The 22,781-nt window shown below is 42.9% G+C and overlaps 1 protein-coding gene across 3 annotated transcripts in view; it reads left to right on the top strand.

The window, feature by feature from the left end:
• Positions 1-22,781, top strand: part of Camk1d (calcium/calmodulin dependent protein kinase ID) — a 401,940-nt gene that overhangs the window by 313,141 nt on the left and 66,018 nt on the right. For all 3 annotated transcript variants that reach the window (XM_057787298.1, XM_057787297.1, XM_057787299.1), the window contains exon 4: positions 22,000-22,138. In XM_057787298.1, coding sequence (XP_057643281.1) covers positions 22,000-22,138 — 139 coding nt within the window. The remainder of the gene's footprint in view (positions 1-21,999; positions 22,139-22,781) is intronic.

Genomic DNA, 22,781 nt, shown 5'->3' with positions numbered 1-22,781 from the left:
GTTTGTCTCTTATGGTCATGTGCATTGACATTTTTATGACCCAGTTGGCTCACCTGGTTTGAATCAAACTTACATCTTTAGCTAAAGACTTGAAAAACAGTAATTCACTTTATTTCAGATCATTTATGCATGTTCATTTAAAGAGTTTTGCAAGTCCAGAGGCTCAAGGTGAAAAGGATCTCATCTTAAGCAGCCGTAAGACTCTTGGCAACTAGTTAAACCTATGTCGGAGCTTCCCCTGAGCAACTGTTTTCCCGTGGCTACTAGGAACATTTTAGAGCCCCACTGGTGACCTACTTCCACCAGACATGGAGAATTGCATGGCCTGGGTTTGTGTGGTGTGGTTCCCCACTCACCAGACTGGCGTCTTCTCCTTTTATTTAAAACCATGTGCTTTGGCTTTTGGTGCCGTCTGCCTTTTGGTACATACCTGGTTATAAGAAGTAGTACATTTTTAGTGAATTTTAGATTTTAGATAAGGCTTTCCCACACTTAGCAGAGTGCCCACCACCAAACACACATTCTCTTAAGCGATGATGAAGTTAGTGAAGCTTTCTTGATCCCATCTGTGAGTGGAGATATGGCCTAAGCATGCACCAACCTCGTGGGGCCTTAGAATAATCTGATATTATTGGCTGTGAAGTTCTGTCATCCCAGAACTTGGATGCAGAGGCAAGAGAACCTCAGGTTTGAGGCTAGACTGAGCTAATACAGCAAAACCCGACTCAAAAATTCCAGGTGTCTGGGAGGAGAACCTGGGAAGAAGGCTCCAACAGTAAAGTGTCTGCCACATAACTGTGATGCCCCGTGCTCTGATCCCGAGCACCCATGTAAAAGGTGAGGCGTGGCAGTGCACATCTGTAATCCCAACACTGGGGAGAGGGAGACGGCTGGGTCCCTGGAACATTCTGGTCAGACACCCTACCTGGATCAATGAGCTTCACATCCCATGTCTCAAAAGTAAGTTGGACACTGACAGAGGATATTATTGTATGTCAACCTATGGCCTCCACGGGCACACATGCATACATGCAACTAACCTTTTACATACATACTCATGTGGCCATATGAACATGCATGCACACACACACCTGAAACACGAAACATACATGTACACAATACTAATACATTATATTAATAGTGATAAGTAATGGTCGGTGCTTGCAGCGTGGTTGCCTCTCGTGTCCTATTATTTGGTCCCCTGAAGGTCCTGTGACATATGTGTTACTTCTCACACCCAGATCCTAAACAGGAAAGCATTTTACCCAGATTCAGGGAACAAGGAGTTAAGGAGCGTATTTTCTCCTCTTGGTAGCCTACCGTTTATTTCAGTGGCAGGGCTGGCAGAGACCTGTCTGACTAGCAGGGACTGGTCACCATTAGCCATCTGGTGGCACCAGCTTCTCCTGAACTATTTGGTCCTGGCCACTGTACTCAAATGCCTTTCTGTTACCCCGGTAGACAACAGGCTAGGATGTGAGCCTGTTTGCCTGACTGGCTCTAATCCCCATAATTATGTATCAGCACAATCAGCATTTTTTTTCTTAAAGAAATAAATTAAAAAGCTGTACCCTTCAATGTCCCTCCTCACTCCAAGCCCTCCACTGGCTGTGGGGTTGAGAGGCGGCTGGCGACATGCTCAGACTGCAATGGACAAAGAAGGATAAGCCGATTTTGATTGAAATTCCGCAGTGGGCACCTTGAGGAACTTCACAGCCCAGTAAGTCCGTGTGGTCAGGTCAGAAGTCTCTCGCTGAGATGTGGTGCGTTGGCTAGGAGCTTATGTGAGGGCCGAGCAGATGTGGAGGAGCCGATCCTGACACGTGCCCATTTTCCTTCTATCGAATGCAAGGCTTCCATGGAACCTCTGCTATGGCAAACAGGCTGTACGTTTGTCCTCATGAGACCTACGTGCCTCTCTCATTCCCCTCTCCTTTTCCAATTCCTTTGTTACAGTCCAATCTTGCTCTTTGTTAGTCCGCTGCCACCCCGTACACACATACCACCATGTCCTCAAAGACACGCTATAAGTACAGAAGAGTCAGGGTTTCTAACCACTGAAGAGACAAATGCCATAATTGTGTTACCTATTCATAGAACTGCCGAATTCTAGCCAAAATGCCTCTGACAGTTCACTGAATTTTAAACAATGCTCATTTGGGAGCACAAAGCCTCTCATGTCTTTGTAAGGTGGTTTTTTTTTTTCTTCATAAGGAAGGATTTGAATTTTTAAAAATATTTGAGTATAAAACCCTGCAAAGAACACATGAGAATTAATAAGAAAACCGCTTCATCTGCTTGTGTGTGAGTGCCAGTTGACTTGGCTATATCCACGTGATCCAATGCCAGGCTTCTTCCCCGAACATCTCCTCATTCCCTGTCTTATTTCTCTTGGGGAACAATACCTCATCCTTCTCTTTGCTGCCTTTGCCAGAACAGCCTGGTGTTTGTGTTTAGTACTTTGTCACGGAACTATATCTCCAGCCCAGTCTCTCCTCTCTTCTGACTATGCTCTCTGCTTTGTGATCTTTATATATATATTGGTTCATTTTCTGCTCCCAGGGAAAAAAGCCTCTTCAAAGCCGCAGGCTACTGTTAACTCAGCTCATTTTAGCCTATGGCTGAAGAGAGAGACCAACTCCAGCAGGTGCAGCTACAAGCTTGTGTTTGCAGAGTCTGTGTTGTAGGGCTGGGAGGCTGCGCATGCATACACACAGCCAGTGTCTAATGACCTCGGGCCATTCTCTTCCCTTGCACTCCACCCACCATGGGGTTCTGAGAGCTCTCTTTCCTCCAGCTCTTTTCCTTCCCTGTTGCTCCTGCTTTCTGCTAGTCTTGATTCATCTTTCTCTTGGTCTGGGGTAGCAAGTTTCTAATATCCTCCATGTTTCTATTATCCTCCCCTGATCTGTTTGTGTGTGTGTGTGTGTGCGCGCGCGCGCACATGTGCTATGTTTTGTTGTTTGTTTGTTTGTTTACATCAGAATGATTATCAAGAGCAGAAGCAGAAACCACTGTGGTCAGTGAAATGCACGGGCACAGAGCCCTCCCAACCACAAGGGCTTCACTGCCTTTACCCCAGCCTTTTACTCTTCACCCAAGCCATTCTCTTCCTTCTTCCCTTGAACCTGAAGTCTGCTAATCTCAGCTGCTAAGTCCTGTCCCTCACTCCTGGAATCACTTCTGATACCTTTTCTGGCCTTGCCTCTTCTGCACATCACATTACCCTCCCCCCATTGCACCGACTTCATATTTCTGTTATGACATTTTATATTTTCAGTGCTTATCTAGTGGGAGGCTATTTTCAGTGCTGGTGATGTGTTACCAAGTCCTAGGCTCCTCAGCTTTTATATGCAAAGAGGATGCCAACTATAATGTAATCTCAAGTAAATAAGGAAGACTTTCAGAATAACTGTAACACATAAGATGCAGACATTGAAGTATTACCACCTGAAATCCTGATGTCAGCCTGGGTGCACACAAATGTATGTGTGCACACACACTCCATTATGTGGGTACACTGGTTCATACACTTATTCATACTACTCACTTATTCATGCTCATTTACATGCACACCACACACTCCATAGTACTGGGCACTGACTTGAGTCTAGTGTAACAAAATCAATAATTTGCATCTCTGGACTCAAGATACCAGTGTTCATTTAATGGGCTGCTGGGAGTTAGTGATTGTGCGATAGCAAGGATTTCTAATAAAATTTGATTTTTTTTTTCACAGCGAGACAATTTCAGGCAATCAGTAGCTCCTGGATTTGTGAGAGGTAGCAGATCTTCCAGATCTCCCTTTGGATGTGACAGAGGGGACAGGCAGCCTGTGGTTACAAATGCTATTGTATCAATGACTTTAAGGACTAGGCTCGCTGAAATCTCATTATCCCCCGGCCTGCGGGCTGTCTGGTAGAGAGTGCAATTGTATTAAGTGTAGGAAATGAATGCACTCTAAATTCAAGTGTGGGTGCAGACTGCTGGCATCTCTCGGCCGTTTGGATTCTCAGAGCTCTCACCCAGCTTTGTGCTCCTTTCTTCGGCTTAGTAGAAAACGTGTTCCTAGAACTGAGAGAGTGGGTTGTATGTATGTCTCAGTGCAAAAAGTCATTCAAATGTGTGTGTGTGTGTGCGTGTGTTCATATGTGTGTATATGCCCGTGGAAGCCAGGGATTAACCTTGAGCTTTGTTCTGTAGGAGCTGTCCACACTATGTTTGGAGACAGTCTCTCACAGGGACCTGGGGCTCACTGATTTGGTGGCAGGGCTAGCTGACCAGCAAGCCCCAGGGATCCTTCTGTCTCCACCTCTCCCAGTTCTGGGAATTTCAAGTATACAGGACCACACCTGGCTTTTTGCACGGATGCTAGGGATTAAAGCCAGGTGCTTGTGCTTGTCACCGCCCCATAGGTAAACAACTCTTGCTGTTCTTATAATAGATCTTGGCAGTCACTTCAAATGCTGAGATGGGAATCTGACTTCTAGATTCAGGGGTAGGGAGGGCCTTCCTGTTGGCCCCTTCTTATTCCATTCCTACCTTTGAGCAACACATTTGGGTTTGGCCATAATCCATGAAATACCAAATATATATATTTTTTTCTTCAGAGTTTGTGGCATTTCTACTCAAGGACCTTTCTGGTTTTCTTATTTCTGATTATGAAGAATGTTTACCATTTACAAGTTGAGGCAGTGTGTATAATGAGCTTCTCCCTTAGGCCTGTTTCCACAGAAACAGCCTCTGAACCAGAGCTTTGGGTCCAGGTGAGTTTTCAGAATCTCCAGACTCAGCAAGCAGACAACAAGCAGGGAAGGAAGCAGGGAGCAAGCGGGGAAGGGGGTGGGGGTTGCAGGAGATTATAAATTCTCCCAGTAGAATCTCCACCTTCTCCGGAACCTCTAGTGATGTGGTGGTCCTTGACAGGTTTCTCCTGCATGGAGGAAGGAAGGAGGAGTAGTGTGTACATTCGCTGGGTGTGGGTTGTCTCCTGGGAGAGAAGTGTGACTTTGGGAAAAAGAGTTTTTATGCTATAAGAAGTAAATTCAAAAGGATACAGGTAAGAGGAGTCATCCACCAGCAGTCCCAATACCTAGAGTGTCACTTTGGGATGAACTATGCAACATGGACCAGCATCCCTGCCCTGACTGTCTCCTACCATCCTCAACTCTCAGCCCACCTTGCTTCCACCACCCACTTCTCTCCTCTCCCAACCTCCTGCTTTCTTTCTTTTTCTTTGCATGAGTGTGTATGTGCATGTGTGTGTGTTCCCATGTGCATTTGTGGGCATGAATGTATGGAGTCCCGAGGACAACCTTGGGTCTTCACATCCCTTCCTCCGCCTATTGTTTGAGACAGAGTTTCTCATTGGTCTGGAACCTTGCCAAGTAGGCTAGCTGCCCAGTAAGCTCCAGGGAGGCAGCTTCCTATCTCCAGTCTGATTGCACCATCGCTAGGTTCACAAAGCCTGGCATTGTATGTGGGTTCTGGGATATGAACTCAGGTCCTTATACTTGTGAGGCAAGTGCTACACTGACTGAGTCATCTCCTCAACACAACACGAACAAGGAATAAAATTTATATGCCATAAAATTCGTTCAATTTTTATGTGGCATTTGGTGATCTTTAGTAAATTTACCGTTATCCAACCATCACACCAGTCCAGTTTTAGAACATTTCTATACATAAATGGCATACACTTCAAAAGAAATACAATATGAAGCAAAACATTTTAATGAGATTTCAGTGCAGCTAAATCTTAACTGAAAGGATTTGTTGATAGACATGACATGTGTGAGCGAGGTCACGTTGACAGTTCTTCGAGGTCTCAGAAGATCCTGGGAGATGCATCTAACTGAAAGCCCAGAGCAAAGTAGCTTTAACACCTCCCTTTGTTAGGTAAGCCCTTCCTAAACGTCGTCTGAGTACTGTGCCTGACAAAGGACTTTATTTCCCACGAAAATAAATCCTTTTAGAGGTAGGTTAGCTGTGCTGAGTGAGTATAGGTGGCAGGCAGCAAGAGAAAGAGACTCCACAAGACACGGTATGTTCGTGTGTCGATAGGCAGAAAGAGGAGATCTGGGGAAGATGGGAAAAGAAACAGATCCAGAAAATCAATGTGTCCTAAATACCAATATCTGAACTTGACTAATTTTTTATTATTTTTATTGAGCTATATGTTTTTCCCTGCTCCTTCCTTCCTCCCCCTCCCCTTCTGTCCTCTCTCATGATCCCCATGATTCAAATTTACTCAGGAGATCTTGTCTTTTTCTACTTCCCATGTAGACTAGATCCATGTGTGTGTCTCTTAAGGTCCTCTTTGTTGTCTAGGTTCTCTGGGGTTGTGAATTGTAGGCTGTTTTTTCTTTGCTTTATGCCTAAAGCCACTTATGAGTAAGTACATTTTGTATTTGTTTTTCTGGGTCTGGGTTACATCACTCAATATGATTTTTTCTAGATCCATCCATTTGCCCACCAATTTCAAGGTATCATTTCTTTTCACTGTGTATAGTACTCCATTGTGTAAATGTGCCACATTTTCTTTATCCATTTGTCAATCGAGGGGCATTTAGGTTGTTTTCATGGTCTGGCTATGACAAATAATACTGCTAATAACATAGTTGAACACATGTGTTTGTGGTATGATTGAACATCGTTTGGGTATATACCCAAAAGTGGTATTGCTGAGTCTTGAGATAGGCTGTTTCCTAATTTTCTGAGAAATCACCATAGTTTGTTGTTGGCCTGCTGTATATTGTCTTTATTATGTTTAGGTGTGTTCTTTGTATCCCTGCTCTTTTATAAATACTTTTATCATGAAGGGATGTTGTATTCTGCCAAAGGCTTTTTCAACACCTAATGAGATGATCATGTGAGTTTTCTTTTTTCAGTTTGTTTATATGGTGGATTGCATTGACAGATTTTTGTATGTTGAATCATCCCTGCATCTCTGAGATGAAGCTTTCTTGGTCATGATGGATGATTTTTCTGATGTGTTCTTAGATTCAGTTTGCCAATATTTTATTGAGTATTTTTGTATCAATGTTTATGAGTGAGTTTGGTCTGTAATTCTCTTTCTTAGTAATGTCTTTGTGCAGTTTGAGTATCAGGGTAATTGTAGCCTCATAAAAAGAGTTTGGCAATGTTTCTTCTCTTTCTATTGTGTGGAAGAATTTGAGGAGTATTGGTATTAGTTCTTCTTTGATAATCTTGTAGAATTCTGTGCTGAAACCACCTGGTCCTGGACTATTTTTGGTTGGGAGACTTTGGAAGACTATTTCTATTTCTTTAGCAGTTGTAAGTCTCTTTAATTTGTTTATCTCGTCTTGATTTAATTTTGATAAGTGGTATTTATCCAGAAATTTTTTTATGTTTTCCAATTTTGTGGAGTACAGGTTTTTAAAATATGACCTGATGGTTCTCTGGATTTCCTTTGTGTCTGTTATGTCCCCCTTTTCATTTCCAATTTTGTTAATTTGGATATTCTCCCTCTGCCTTTTGGTTAGTTTGGATACAGGTTCATCTATTTTGTTGTTTTTCTCGAATAATCAACTCTTTGTCTCATTGATTCTTTGTATTGTTTTCTTTGTTTCTATTTTGTTGATTTCAGCTCTCAATTTGATTGTTTCCTGCTCTCTAGTCCTCCTGGGTGAGTTTGCTTCTTTTTGTTTTAGGGTTTTCAGGTGTTCTGTTAACTCACTAGTATGGGATTTTTCCAGCTTCTTTATGTAGGCATTTAGTGTTATGAACTTTCCTCTTAACACTGCTTTCATCATGGCCCATAAATTTGGGTATATTTTGTGATCATTTTTGTTGAATTTAAGGAAGTCTTTAATTTCTTCCTTGACTCACTGATGATTTAGGTGAGCATTGTTTAATTTCTATGTGTTTCTGGGCTTTCTGGAATTAGTGTTGCATTTGAATTATAATTTTAAGCCATGGTGATCTGATAAGATAAATAGGGTTTTTCCAAATTTTTTTTTGTACTTGTTGAGGTTTGCTGTTACCTAGTATGTGTTCAATTTTCGTTGTTGTTGTTTTTTCAAGACAAAGTTTATTTGGTGCCTGTCTTGGAACTAGGTCTCATAGACCAGGCTGGCCTCTGCCTTCCTCTGCCTCCCTAGTGCTGGGATTAAAGGCGTGCACTACCACTGCCCGGCTTGGATGGAATGTTCAGTCATTTGATTCATAACATCTGTTATTTCCCTTATTTCTCTGTTAAGTTTCTGTCAGGCAGATCTGTGTACTGTTGAGAGTGGGGTGTTGAAGTCTCTCACTATTAGCATAGGGAGTTTAATATGTGATTTAAGCTTTAGTAGTTTTTTTGTTTTTTTACATATGAGGGGGCCCTTGTATTTGGGGCATAAATGTTCAGTATTGAGATTTCCTCTTGATGGATTTTTTCTGTGATTAATATAAAATGTCTTTCTTTGTTTCATTTGGTTGATTTTAGTTTGAAGTCTATTTTGTTAGATATTAGGATAGCTACACCAGCTTGTTTCTTAGGTCCATTTGATGGAAAAAAATTTCTCAACCCTCTACTCTGAGGTAATGTCTCTCTTTCAGGTTAAGGTGTGTTTCTTGTATGCAGCAGAAGGATGGATTCTGTTTTTGTATCCAATCTGTTAGCCTGTGTCTTTTTTATAGGTGAGTTGAGTCTCTTTTTTTATATAGGTAAATATTAAGGGATATTAATGACCAGTGTTGGTGATGTTGTTGTGTATGGCATAGTGCTTGACCAGGACCTTCTGGCTTTCATTATTTCCATTAAGAAGTCAGGTGTAGTTCTGATAGGTCTGCCTTTATATGTTACTTGGCCCCTTTCCTTTGCAGCTCTTAATATTCTTTCTTTATTCTGTATGGTTAGTGTTTGATTATTATGTGGCGAAGGGACTTTTTCTTTTTTGGTCCAGTCTGTTTGATGTTCTGTAAGCTTCTTGTATCTTTATATGCATATCTTTCTTTAGATTGGGAAAGTTTTCTTCTATGATTTTGTTGAATATATTTTATGTACTTTTTAATTGAACTTCTATCCCTATTATTCTTAGGCCTTTTCATGGTGCCCCATATTTCCTGGATATTTTGTCTTGAGCTTTTGTTAGATTTAATATTTTTTTAGCTGATGAGTCTATTTCCTCAATTGTATCTTCAACATTTGAGATTCTCTCTTCCATCTCTTGTAGTCTGCTGTTTATGCTTGCATTTGTGGTTCCTGATCACCTTCTCATATTTTCCATTTCCAGAATTCCCTTGGGTTTGTGTTTTCTTTATTATCTCTATTTTGGTTTTTCAAGTCTTGAATCATTTCTTTCACCTGTTTGTTTTTTTCTTGGTTTTTCTTTAAGGGATTTGTTGATTTCTTCCATTTTTTGGTTTGTCTTTTCGTCTATTTCTTTGAGAGAATTTTTCTTTCCTCCTTAAGGGCTTCAAACAGTCTCCTAAAGTTATTTTTTAGGTCATTTTTTTTATTCATCTGTATTTGGGTACTCAAGTCTTGCTGTTTTGGAGCTACTAGGTTTTGTTGGTGTCATGTTGTTCTTTGTGATGTTGAGTGTGCTCTTACCTTGTCTACCCATCTTTTCCTCTGATTAGCCTAGTCTTTGGGGATTAGTCTTCCAGGTGCCAGTGAACCAAGACTCAGATGGTTGCTCTTTGTGGTGAAGTTGGGGCCACGGTTTCAGTCACCCTGGAGGTCATTTGGCATTCTTGGAGGTCACTCGGCTCTACTGGAGGTCACTGTGCAATCGTAGAGGTTGTTCGGGCCTGTTCCCACAATGGTTGCTTACTTGGGCCATCTCCTGAGGAGGTCATTGGCTCAGGCCTGCTCTCTTGGAAGCCACTCCGTCACACCTGCTCCTGTGGAGGTCAGAACTAGACTATTTCTAAGGCGTATATAGGATATCCCTTGAATGGCATATTTGTCATTCCGTGAATGAGAAAGTAGATCTGGAAAAAGAGAGGAGGATACCATTTCATAAAGTTTTATGGTATATTCATATTCATATGCCACAAAACTCATTCTTTTAGATGTACAATCTGGTGATTTGGGGGATGTTCACAAAGCTTTTCAGCCATTACCACTAATTCCAGAACATCTCTATCCTCCCAGCTTAAGCTATCAATCCACTTTTACTCAGTCTTGGTTACCTAAATCACACACTAATCTGCTTTCTCACCTGGAGCCTTACCTGCTTCAGCCAGTCATATAAACGGAATCCTCCAGTGTGCGGATCCTCTGTGTCTGATTGACTCTCTCAGCACTATGCTCTCAGTATGCTTGTGGTATAACCACAAAATATCAGTGCTCTAGTCCTTTCTGTGAGTGAACCATCTACGTATCTACTATGTGTTATGTCACACTTTGTTTATCCATTCATCTATTGATAGACCTCTGGGTTTATTTCCACTTTTTTGGCTGTGAGAAATAGCTCTGCTATTGAATGTACATATAGGAGTTTTTACATGAATGTGTTTTCGGTTCTCCCAGGTATATACTTAGGAATGAAATTGCTGAACCATCTTCTGTGCTTTAGCTTTGTGAGGAACTGCAAGCTGCTTTGCAGAGTAGCCTCATAGTCTGATCAGATGTTTGTCGTGGTGATTAAGTACCTGAGTGAATCAACTAAGAGGTGGGATGATGTACTGAGGGTCACAGTGGAGGAGACCATTATCAGTAGATCTTGGGAACAGTTGAGGTATTTGTCATTTGCATTAAGGCTAATGTGCAATACAAGCACACTGTGCTCTTATTAGTAACTTAGAACATTGGTGAACATGTAAGGCTCTCATTCAATATCATGGCTTTTTCCTTCTGCAGTAAATGCGAAGGATGAACGTGTTGGTGCTAGGAAGCGAAGGATGGGAAATTCATCCCATAAGAATTACTCTTGTCCACAGTGGGTTCTAGAACACACAGGAAGTGTGCCTTACAGGCTGCCTACCCGGCACCCACAAGCAGCGCTTCTGTTCAGTAAGATTTCAACTATGTAAGTTAAGGGATAAAAATTTTGGGACAGAGACTGCTTGCCTGCGCATGCTGCACTTCATGGTCCTATTCCTAAAGGAGCACATCTGCTTGCAAACGCATTTCTGCACACAGTGTATATCTGTGCAGTTAGAAGGAAAGGCTTTCAAGGAGTTAATCTACCAAAACAATCAATAGTAAACTGACATCCTATACCTGCTTTTATTCCATGATTTTGCCCCACCCTCTCTGTGCGGATGGATTGGATCATGACATTGCCAAACAATCATCTACACCATGTGTGTCTGTGTGTGTGTCGCCATCTCCCCTCACACTACTCTAGATCACTAATCTGCCCGTCAGCACATCATCTAAATGTATTTTGGCATAGTGTTTTAAAGTAATGGCTGTGAATGTGTACTAAGGGCTTCTGTCATTCAGATGCTTTTAGCTGTGACCTCCTATTGTACAGTAAAATACTAACTTGTACCCAGGCTCCCTTTACAAAGCCACATAGAACAATCATTTAGTGGAGGTAGAGTTGGGACTCTAGAGCATCCTTTCGGGATGTGTATTACTTGTTCTACACAAAAGAGACAAAGTATAGAAAGGTACAATACTCAGACTAGCTCAAACTCAGGTGGCTGAGAGAATTGAAAGTTAATGAATGAGTGGATGAATAAATGAATGACGTGAAATTTCAAGAATGACACAGCAGTGTGCTAAAGGAAATAGATTACAGACTGCTTCTGTTATGAACCTTAGCACATAGGTTGAGGTTTACATGCTATGTAAGCATGCCATGCTTGACTAGACCCAACTCATGCTCAACTATACTATACAATACAATATTTGTATAAAATATATCGTGTGTGTGTGTGTGTGTGTGTGTGAGAGAGAGAGAGAGAGAGAGAGAGAGAGAGAGAAAGCGCAAGTATGTGATGTCAGTATCAGGGATCTTCCTTTATTGACTTCACTGAACCTGGAAATCACTGATTGACTGCAAGGCCACTGAATTTATTGGTCACTGGGTAGCAAATATTAAGGCTTATGTACTTGTTTGTGTGTTTTTGTATATGTGGTGTGTGTGTGTGTGCATGCGCACGTGCCATAAACCAAGCTGGGCCCAGGGATGAAACAGTAGTAAGTGAGCAAGCATGGCCCCATCCTTGTGGAGCTCCTCATATGGGATAGGGTGGGGCCAGGACAGAAGGACCAACTTTACACAGGAGACTTGCTGATAATTGATTACAACCAACAAGTACTGTGCAAAAATACAAAGTGCTAAGAAAAAGGGAAGCAGAGGACCTAACGTTGTCTGGGTACCAGGAAAGACTCTACCCCTCTGAAGCTGTGACATCCAAGTTGAAATCTTAAATGATAAATGAAGGCAGGAAGCTAAAAATATGCAGACAATTGGTCATTGAGAGAGCTGAGCGGGAAAGGACCTGCCACCAAGCCGGAGTTCAGGCCCTGGAGCTCACATGGTGGAAGGAGAGGACCAGCTCCCACAATTTGTCTTCTGACTCCCACGTATGTACCATGAAATGAATGTGCACATGCGCACACAGTAAATAAATAAACATTCTTTTAACATGCGGAGCTTCAACAGATACAAAGAATCTTTGCCCAGCAGTTGACTGAATAATAGACAAGCAACCCTGGAGTCATCTTTGCTCCGTCCAAAGCCGCGTTACATCTTCCTTTGCTTCTGAAAATGCTCTGTCCTCCCTCACGTGCACTGAAAGATGTTCCACAGAGATCCACACTAGCTGAGGCACACCAGAACAGATATAAACACATACAGACCAATTAAAAAAAACGCATAATGGGGTTGAGACGCGTCCTTTAGACTTAAAATAAAACCGGGGTTATCAGTTTTCTTCAGATTCTGAGTCCCTGTGCATATGTGAATTGCATAATTGTTCTCCATCAGTTTGGAACACACTTACCCAAGATAGGCCATGATGTGCTCCCAGCCAGCTGGCAGTCCCCCACATGGGAGCTGTTGCTTTTACAGACTCCGTAACCAGGTCCTGTCCTGAGACCATTCCAGAGCCTATTCTTGTTCAGTTTTCAGCTACTGAAGGAAGGCAAGTTTTCTATCATTCTACAGAAAGCATGATAAAAGAATAATTGCCAACTTAGGAGATGATAAGGCACACCTCTGGGTGTGTCTGTGAGGATATTTCTAGGCATTAACTTGGGGGGAAAGACCCTCTCTGAACATAGGTTGACCCATTAGGCTGGGGGTGGGAGTTACATGAAGTAAAAAAGAGAGTTGCTGAGATTCAAACGTTCCCAGTTCTGCTTCCTGGTCTGCCAAGGTGTGAGCAAGCCACCACACACCCACACCTGTCACCATGGATCCATCTGCCACCATACCGTCCTCTCTTGATGGACTATCTCCTTTCAAACTGAGAGCCAAAATAAAAGCCTCCTCCTTTAAATAACTTTGTTCCAGGCATTTGGTCACGCTGATGAGGAAAGTAGTTAATACTCTGCCAAAGAAAACAATCTTTCTAATTGGGACTAATTTCAGAAAGGCCGATATGTGATTGTCAAAGAGCTCATTACAGAATTTTCCCAGTCTCATATTTAAAACATCCAAGACCATCTGCTGCCACAAGGTTCGTGCTAAATGGGTTCATCCAGGTCTCTTGTCATCTGGGGCTAATAAGAACTTCATTAACCTACAGCATCCCAGGCAACATGCCATACTGGGGTGACAGCCTTCTCAGCCTCACCTGTGAACCCTTAAACATGTGGAAAGGAACCTGCCTTTGGAGAACCAAAAAACTCAGTTGTGAGATCACTTAGAAGGGTAGAAACTCGCCCTGATTTCCATCCTAATGCCTGGATGTGTTAAAAACCGAGCCCATCTGTGGGAACAGGAGAAGTGGGCCCTCCACTGTCATTAAAAATAAATAAATAAACAAAAGAAAAGCTGTCCCTGTGTCCTGCCTGGGTGGCAGCTCCTTGTTCTTTTAAACCCCCTCCACAAGGGTGCCTTGTCAGAAGTTTGCCAAGGCATCTTTTTTCCCATTGTCTAACTTATTTTTAAAACATGTAGAATCACTCCTTTTATAGAAGAGAAAATGAGTCTCGGATAATTCAGTCCTGTGTGGCCTTCTTTGCATGCTCACGACTCGTCCAGTGCCAAGGTGTAGAAAGCACTGTGTGTGCTAATGGCCTGGAGATGCCGCTCTGAGCTCCACCTCTGTGCTGCGCTCTGCCCCGTCCCCGTATTTGCCTTTCCGTAGCAGTGGCCAGGTGCCCTGGTTAATTTCCATGAAGTCACTATTCTGTTTCCTACCTTTCTGTGGAGTCCTTAGCTCGCTATTCCTTGTCCAACCCAGAACTGGCACCAGATCCCAGTCTAGCTATTCTCTAGCCTAGCTCTGCTCTCAGCAGAAGATCACACTGCCACTTGAGGCTAAAGACTGTTGGCATGCTGATGTCTCGCTAGTTGTCAACTCTAGCCTTGGCTTGACCCTCTGGAGTTCGGACTGTAACAAGAGCTAGGCTCTGCATTTCTCTATCTAGCAGGCTTCTTCACTCTACATTTCCCGCACAGGGCTCTAAATCTGTGTCGTCCAACATGTGCCTCTTAAGGCTAACTGAAGTTAAGTAAAATCAGAAAACCGCTTCTTCAGTTAGCTAGACCTGTGTTGTTAGTGGCTACCATATTGGACAATAGAGAAAACAAGTGTTTCCATAATTAGAGAATTCTAATTATGAATTCTAGATAATTTTGCCATTCCAAAGCTATACTTTTCTTGGGGTCCTTGTATTTGCTAGGGTGTTCTATTGAAAAAAATAAAAATAAAAAAAATAAGTAGTTGGTCGTCATAGATTCACGAGACTAAGGAGACCGAGATGTCCCACAGTCTGCCATCTGCAAATTAGAGAGCCAGGAAAATCAGTGACATAGCTAGTCTATAGGCAAAGGCATGCAAGCCGGGGGAGCCAGTGGTGCACAGACGCTGGTCTGCAGATGAGGAAGGCCACCATTTCAGCTCTAGTCACCAGGCAAAAGGGAAAAGGAGTAAATTCTCCTTTCATCTCTGTCTTCTTCTGTTCAAACTCTCAACAGATCATGTGATACCTACCATGCTGGGGAGGGCTGCCTGCTCCACTACTCCACTGGGGCCACCATTTTCAACAGCAATCTCTTCCAGAAATTCCCTCAAAACATACTTAGAAATTACGCTCAACCAGAAACCTGGGCCCTCGATAACTCAGTCAAGATAACGAAGAAACCCAACCATTGCAACTCCCAATTCAAAGAGTGCTGTCCCCATCCACCCATTCCTCAAGTCAAAACCCAGAGACACTGTGGGGTCTGTTCCTTCTCCAGCATATTGAAACTAGCTCCATCTGCAAACCTCATTTTCTCCAAAACATGTCCCACACTTTCCAGTAATCTTAAACTCCCTTGTCCCTCTGCCCTGTCTCCAGCAGTGACAGAAGGGAGTGGGGAGGGAGGTGTGTAAGATCAAAATGCACTGTATGAAATCCTCAAAGAACTAACAAAAATGTTTCCTCTTTTAAGAATTCTGTTTATATCTGCACCATATTTTCAGTTGGGTTGTTACTTGATGTCCAGTTGTTTGAGTTCATATTTTAGATATTAGCCCTCTATTAAATGTGTAGCTGCTAAGCATCTTTTCCCATTCCGTAGCCCACTGTTTGCTCTAAATGATGGTGTCCTTTGCCTTACAGAAGCTTTTCATTTTTATAAGGTCCCATTATTATTATTCTTTCCTGCGTGCACCGTATCTCTTGTTCTTCTCTTCTCTTGGGCACTGGAGATCAAATCTAAGGCCTTACATAGGCTAAGCACCCTTTCCTCTGCTGATCCCCATTGTCCTCTTCCTTTTATTAGGTCACTAGTCACTAGGATGAACTATTTTTACCTTAATTAGCTTTGTCAAAGGCACTGTCTCCAATTGGAGCCACTGGGGTGTACTGGAGAGTTAAGATTTAAACATATAGATTTTAGGGTGGGATACGCAGTTCAGCCCCATTGTACCAGACAGAAAAAGACAAATTATCCAGAATCAAAATATAATGGTACATAAGGTGTTAAATTTTTCTGGTCCATTAGATAGAAAAGCATTTGTTTGTGTTTTGGAAATCTCTGAACAGATTGAAGCCTGGCAAATACTGTGAAATGGAATTCTAAGAATAAATTGTTTTTTGAAAATTATTGAAGTAGGATTTGACAAAGGAGGAAAGTCCTGACGGCAGAGGTGGGGTGAGGTAAAACCTTGCTCTCACCGTAATGGTTGAGGGTGTACCCCAGGAGCCAAGTGTGTGGGGACCAGAGTGGGAATGCTAGGCTCTAGGCTGGGAAAATGAGGGACTGTCCTGACTGTCAGAGGGAAATCCCAGGCACTGCCAAAAAATGTGTCTTTTTTTCTGGCCAAAAAAAAGCCTTCATCTGCTCTCTGCTCTCTGGATCTCAGGGTTTCTCTATTCAAAGAGGTTTCTTTGGTAGCGTTTCATAATCACAACCTGTATGGTCCAGGAAGACCTTCCCCCAATTCTAAATGTAAAGAGAACACTTGGTTCTCAGAAAACACATGTTTCTAGCCAGCCTGGCTGGCTGGATGGGGTCCATGAAAACCACATTGCTCTTGTACTGTTCTAATAGTCTTCCTTCTGTGCTGTTCCTGCCCCACTATAGGATAGCTTTATGCAACTTCTTATGACAGATTCATGTACCTGCCCAGTACAAGAGCACAGAACTCTTTCATCTTCTCTCTGTTCATCTGTCTCATCTTAGTAGTATTCTATGATAAAGTTTTTGGTTAGTGGGACACATTGCCCAGCCACTATGTGCACTTCATTCAGTGATTGTGTGAGTGGTGTTGTTAGAAGGTCTATTAGTTACTTTTCTCATTGCTGATAGCAAATACCTGACAACCAACAACTTAGGAGATGAGTGCTTTGGCTTATAGTTTAAGGGGATACAGCAGAGGAGGCATGGCGGTGGGAGCACAAAGTGGTTGTACACAATGGACCCACAGTTGGAGGAAAGACTTCACAGGGAGTAGAATACCGAAGCCCTCATCCCTCACCGCCAGTGAACTGTTTCCTTCAAGGAGGCTCTAAAGCAGTACCACCAGCTAGGGACCAAGTATTCAAATGTATTAACCTGTGGCTAGCATTTCACATCCACACTGTAACCATTTTACATACAATTTTACATAGTAATAAGCATCCAATTTTAAGGTAACAAAACATTGTCTTTTAAAATCAGGTAGTAAAGGCTAAGGAGACAGTCAACAGGCAATGTACTTGTTATGCAGGCATCAGGATCCATGTTGGACCCCAGCGCTCAGAACTGGGTGAGTGAGATGGATCCCAGGGTCTCACTGGTCAGCTATTCTAAGCAAATCAGTGAGCACCAGGTTCAGTAAGAAACCCTATCACAAAATGTAAGGTGGAAAACGATTGAGGGAGATACTTAACATTGACCTCTGGCCTCTACACATACACACGTGGTCCTCCACATCCCACACACAGCGAGAGAGAGAGGGAGGGAAGGAGAGAGAGAGAGAGAGAAAGAGAGAGAGAGAGAGAGAGAGAGAGAGAGAGAGAGAGAGAGAGAGAGAATAAGATGGGTAAGTTCAACTTTATAAAACAATAGCATTTACACTATAATTCTTGGTGCCTTGAAGAAGTTACACTGCACAGTAGTCTACAGCAGGGCAATCCAAACTTAATGTTTTTTCAGTATAGCATCTCTGAAATGTCTCTTGACATTTGTTTTTTCCACTTATAGGTATTTACATGGTTTAAGAGTTTCCCAAATACAGAATTTTTACTGAGATTGTGACATCAAAGCAATTCACATTTGCGTATTCAAAGGTGGCACATGTCATGACAGCTGTGGGTTGTAATAGGCAAGGAGGGTGAGCTACTGAACAGACCAAAGTTCATGCTGCTCTAGAAGACATCAGAACTGGAATCCAGGAGAATCAAGAAATATGGACCATGTCTTCTCTCTTGTTTCCTTGGTGTTTGGTAGCCAGCTGGTCTTCCTATGTCTGCATCCCCTGAAGCTGAACTTCCCCCTCCGTGGTTGCTTTTATGTTGACCTCCTGAAGCTCATTGAATATTAATACCCATTATGACATGGAAATTATGACCATACAGGATCTATAAGAAGTGAATAGAGGGAGGCTGGGGATAAAGCTCAGTAGAAAAGTACTTGCTATACAAGCGTGAAGCCCTGGGTTCAGTTCCAACAGTCACACAGGAAATTCTTGCAGGTGAGACAGTATGTACCTGTAATGGTGATGCTGGAAATTGGAATAGGGGTTACTAGCCCGTCTAGACAACTGATACTGACCTCTGACCTCTGAATACACATGCACACATGTACACATACATACCAGCATGTACATACACACACACACACAGAGAGAGAGAGAGAGAGAGAGAGAGAGAGAGAGAGAAGTGATTAGGGGTCTATTCTCATGCATGGGCGAGTCTATTTCTGTAATGAAGGAATTAATGGCTAGTGGATTCTTTCAAGTGGATTCAGTATAAAAGCTGCTTTGGCTGGGTCTGTTGTGTCCATGCAACACCCTACACACCTTCAGACTCTGCCAGCAAGAAGCCCATTGCCAGTAGCAATCTCTTAGCCTTGGATCAGTTCCAGGGTCAAGATAAAGTTCATCTTTATAACTCACTTAATCTACATTGTATTGATAACAATAGACAGAGACAGCTTCCATTAATTCCTTGTATCAGATAATCCACTCTGACAGTTCTCCTCCCTTTCCCAACCCCCTATCCTCACCCCCATCCCGATTTCATTATGATGCTTTGCCTGCTTTGATTGGAGAGTTTGATTTTTAACATGGAGTTTTAAACGTTTTGCAGCAGAGGCTTCCCATAGATGACAGTTGTCGAGAAGGCAGCCTCTCCACACAGCCCACACAGGTCAGCCAGCCATGTGACCTGTGTCTCATCATGAGGAAGCTCTTTCCTCTGTTGATTCTGAAACAATATAATCTCGCATATCTGCTTCACATGTACTTTCAAGAATAGGCAGGTATTCTACTCAGTGGAGGGAAGGGTATTTTTTCACAGCCCTAGAGGAGGGGGTGGTAGCATAGGTTAATTCTGCTGGGAGCTCTTTTCCTTGCTTGTGGTGTCTTCCGTGACAGATAGGACAGAGATCTAATTCCATCATGGAGGAATCATCATTTATGACTTTACCTCAACCTCAGGATGTCCGAAAGGTCTGCCCCTACTCTCACTTTGAGAATTGCCTCCAAGAAGGAACTGGGAGCCATTCGTGTCTTTACAGTGGGTTTTGAAAATGCGTGCCTTGCTGGGTGGTGGTGGCGCACGCCTTTAATCTCAGCACTCGGGAGGCAGAGGCAGGCGGATCTCTGGGAGTTCGAGGCCAGCCTGGTCTACAAGAGCTAGTTCCGGGACAGGCACCAAAGCTACAGAGAAACCCTGTCTCGAAAAAAGAAAAGAAAAGAAAATGCGTGCCTTGTGAAATTTTTTTCTGAAAGTATAAAGTGATTTGCAAATTTAAGACTTCTTTTTAAATTAATATTGTTACTTTTTTCTGTCAAGTTTCTAAACATTTCCCCAGGGCCCTGGTTTCTAAGGAAACCAAATTCTTCCTAAGCGATATTCGTAAGTATGCACTCTGAAGTTTACGAAAAAGAATCTTAAGTGCAGATAGGGAGGCCTGTGACAGCACACACCATCCGTCCGCTGATGCTGATGCTTCAGCCTCCACTGCACCACTGCCCTATGGCCATGCACAGATGCGCATTTTATAGACCCCACCAAGACCTGAAATATCCCATTGGAGAAAAAGACCTTCCAAGAGCAGTAAGCTGGGCAGATGAGGTTCAAGGGAGGCAGAGGAACGGGCAAGGATTGGGCTGTGGAATGCTCAGTCAGGAGGTGAGATGGTGGGAGGGGTGAGGATTATTGCCCGACCTCCAGGAGCTGGAGAAGAGACAAAGTGGGGACAGGCTGGCCAGCGATGGGCAGGCATCATTGGAAGGTAGAGCAATGTTAATGGGTGAGGGATGTCTCTTACACCTTTGTAACTGATGCTACTTAGCTGTCTTCAAGTGCGTAGATTCATGCTGATGAGTCGTGGGCACCCAGGAAAAGCTGAATGAGTGTTGAGGAAGTAATGAGGTGATTGCCTGCCGGGCATCCATGCTCACCTTGCCCCCACGACATCAGTCTTCCCATGGTAGTACTTCCTCTGGTTCTGCAGAGGGTCAAATACTGAAATCCACTGGGGTTGTAGAAAAGCAAAGACTGTAGAAAGAATATGGCATCACTTGCCAGGTCAGGGTGTCTAGGGAGCTTGGCTCTCTGGAGGGTAGATTGTTAGACGACATGGCCGTCAGAAAATGCTGCCATCTGGCTACTTCCAGTTCTTTTTTGTTTGTTTGTTTGGTTGGTTTTGGTTTTTTCAAGGCAGGGTTTTCTGTAGCTTGGAGCCTGTCGTAGAACTAACTCCTGTAGACCAGGCTGGCCTCGAACTCACAGAGATCCGCCTGCCTCTGCCTCCTGAGTGCTGGGATTAAAGGCGAGAACCACCACCGCCCAGATGCTTCCAGTTCTTTTCACTCTTTGGGTTGCTTTTTCTTTCTCCTGAGCGCCTCTCCCATCTAGATGGTCAGTTTGCTTTGCAAGGGAAACATTCTCCAAGCATATCGTTGCTTAGAACAGCTACAGGTAATGGAAGAAAACCCCAAAACACGGGACTTTATAGCTGCAGTTGTTTTTATTTTCATTATTAGCTTTTTACAGAGACGGTTTCAGTGGATCCATTATTCCGCGTTAATTGCCGTGACTTGCAGAAAGTGAATCGTGTCTTCGTGCCTGTGTGTACACTGCTAACATCTGTCTTTTATTGCATTAAAACTCTAAAGGAAGGAGTTGTTTTATGGTTTTAATATTTCTAATAAATGTATGTTTTATATGGTTTTAAAATTTGGAGGTTTTTAATAGCATGTCCCTTGAGTTTCTTTCTACAATGCCTTATTTATTTAGATAAAGCACTGTTCTTTTAGTGATACATACATTCTCAAATTTGAAAGTAGTTGGTTGATTCTACTCTGGGCTGCTGTTTTGTTTCTTTATCGGGGCTACAGTGGCATAGAATGGCAGGGTCAGAACCAACTTATCTACCTGCCCTTAACTGTGCCCACCATAAGTTTACATTTTGATGTATCTTAAAAACACAAAACCCATCAAATGAAATATAAAACTCAGAGTAAATTCAAATGAAATGTCACCAGCACATACCAGAGCTATGTGATGCAGTGTCCTCCTTTTCATTATTTTGAGTCAAGAGGCTCACCATGTAGCCCAGGCTAGCCCCAACCTTCCACCTTCCCACCTCTGCATCTCAAGTGTTGGGCTTGCAGGTATTCATCACCACACCCAGCATCGTGCCTTTCCCTGCCCGCTTTCTTTTCTGTAACTCTCCAGTGGCTTTGAGAGTCTGAGAACTTTCAAGGGTGTGTACCTACTCATTGTTGAAAAGAGTTGACTAGATTCATCTACCCATTTAAATAGGAAGAAGGTCAAGGTCCAAAGATCTAAAAGGCATCTGTGTACTCAGTGTCTCAGGGGCTAACATTGATCAAGAGCCCAGAACCCTGCTAGGAGGCCATTTTGACTTTGTATTGTCTCAGCAGAACAGAGAATAGAGGTGAAGATCAGGAATGACTTCTTAGAAATGGCTACACCCCAAGTCTTGGGGGGTTTGTTTTTATTTTTGTTTTTCTACTTTCCTTTTATTCTGTACATTTTTTGCTGCTGCTACGTAGGGACCTTTTCTAGGAATTGCTTCTGGGGAAAAGGTTGGGCAAAATCTAAACTCAGAATTGGGCTCATGTTTTAAATTTACTTTTAGAAATAAAGTTTGCTGTTTTTTGTCCTACTGAGAACTCTCAGTGGTGAATTATTTTGTCTGCACCATCCAGCAGCCCTCTGTATTCCTAATGTCTTATTTATTTGTTTCACAGGGTGTCTGGTGGAGAACTCTTTGATCGAATAGTGGAGAAGGGATTTTACACAGAAAAAGATGCCAGCACTCTCATCCGCCAGGTCCTGGATGCTGTGTACTATCTCCACAGAATGGGCATTGTTCACAGGGACCTCAAGGTGAGGCATTGCTCAGCAATACCAACTACTCCACATCCCATAATACACCTGCTGAAGAGGACCAGCTATGGTGAAGGCACACGGATGCTTTGAGAGGAGACACGGAAAGTGGGCAGCATGTACTTTTTGGGTGTCAGTGCATTGAAGCCCAGAAGTAGAAGATCAATGCAGCTGACCACAGTTTATAAGATTCTGTAGCCAATAGTCAGTCCCCAGGGCCATAGAGAGGTGATTGGGTATTAATACAAGACCTTCCAAAAGAGCATTCGGTACATTCTCTCCTCTCTTCTCTTCCCTCCTCCCATCATCTTTCCTCCCCTCTTCCCCTTCATGCATCGTCTCTCCATTTCCTTGTTTTCCCTCCTTTCCTTTCTTCCTGTTGATTTTTTTCCACTTGCTGTTTTAGATAGAATTTCTCTATTTAGCCTACACTGGCTTCAGAACTCCAAATTCTCTGACTTTAGCTTCCTAGGTGAGGAGACTGCAAGTCCTTGTCTTTTCTTTATGAGGTGTGTGTATCTTTTATCTTTAGCCCTGAAGGACTTAGGCATTATAACGCCACTTTAGTGTCCCGTTCCCTTCCCCTCGCCCAGAATTTGGTAGCTGTCACACACAAGGGCTGGAGAGTCAGTGAAAGCAGCGC

The sequence above is a fragment of the Chionomys nivalis genome, chromosome 13 (assembly GCF_950005125.1).
Source record: "Chionomys nivalis chromosome 13, mChiNiv1.1, whole genome shotgun sequence".
In the NCBI taxonomy this organism is placed as follows: domain Eukaryota; kingdom Metazoa; phylum Chordata; class Mammalia; order Rodentia; family Cricetidae; genus Chionomys; species Chionomys nivalis.
Note: the sequence above shows the minus strand (reverse complement) of the source record. Positions and strands in the feature narration are given on the sequence as shown.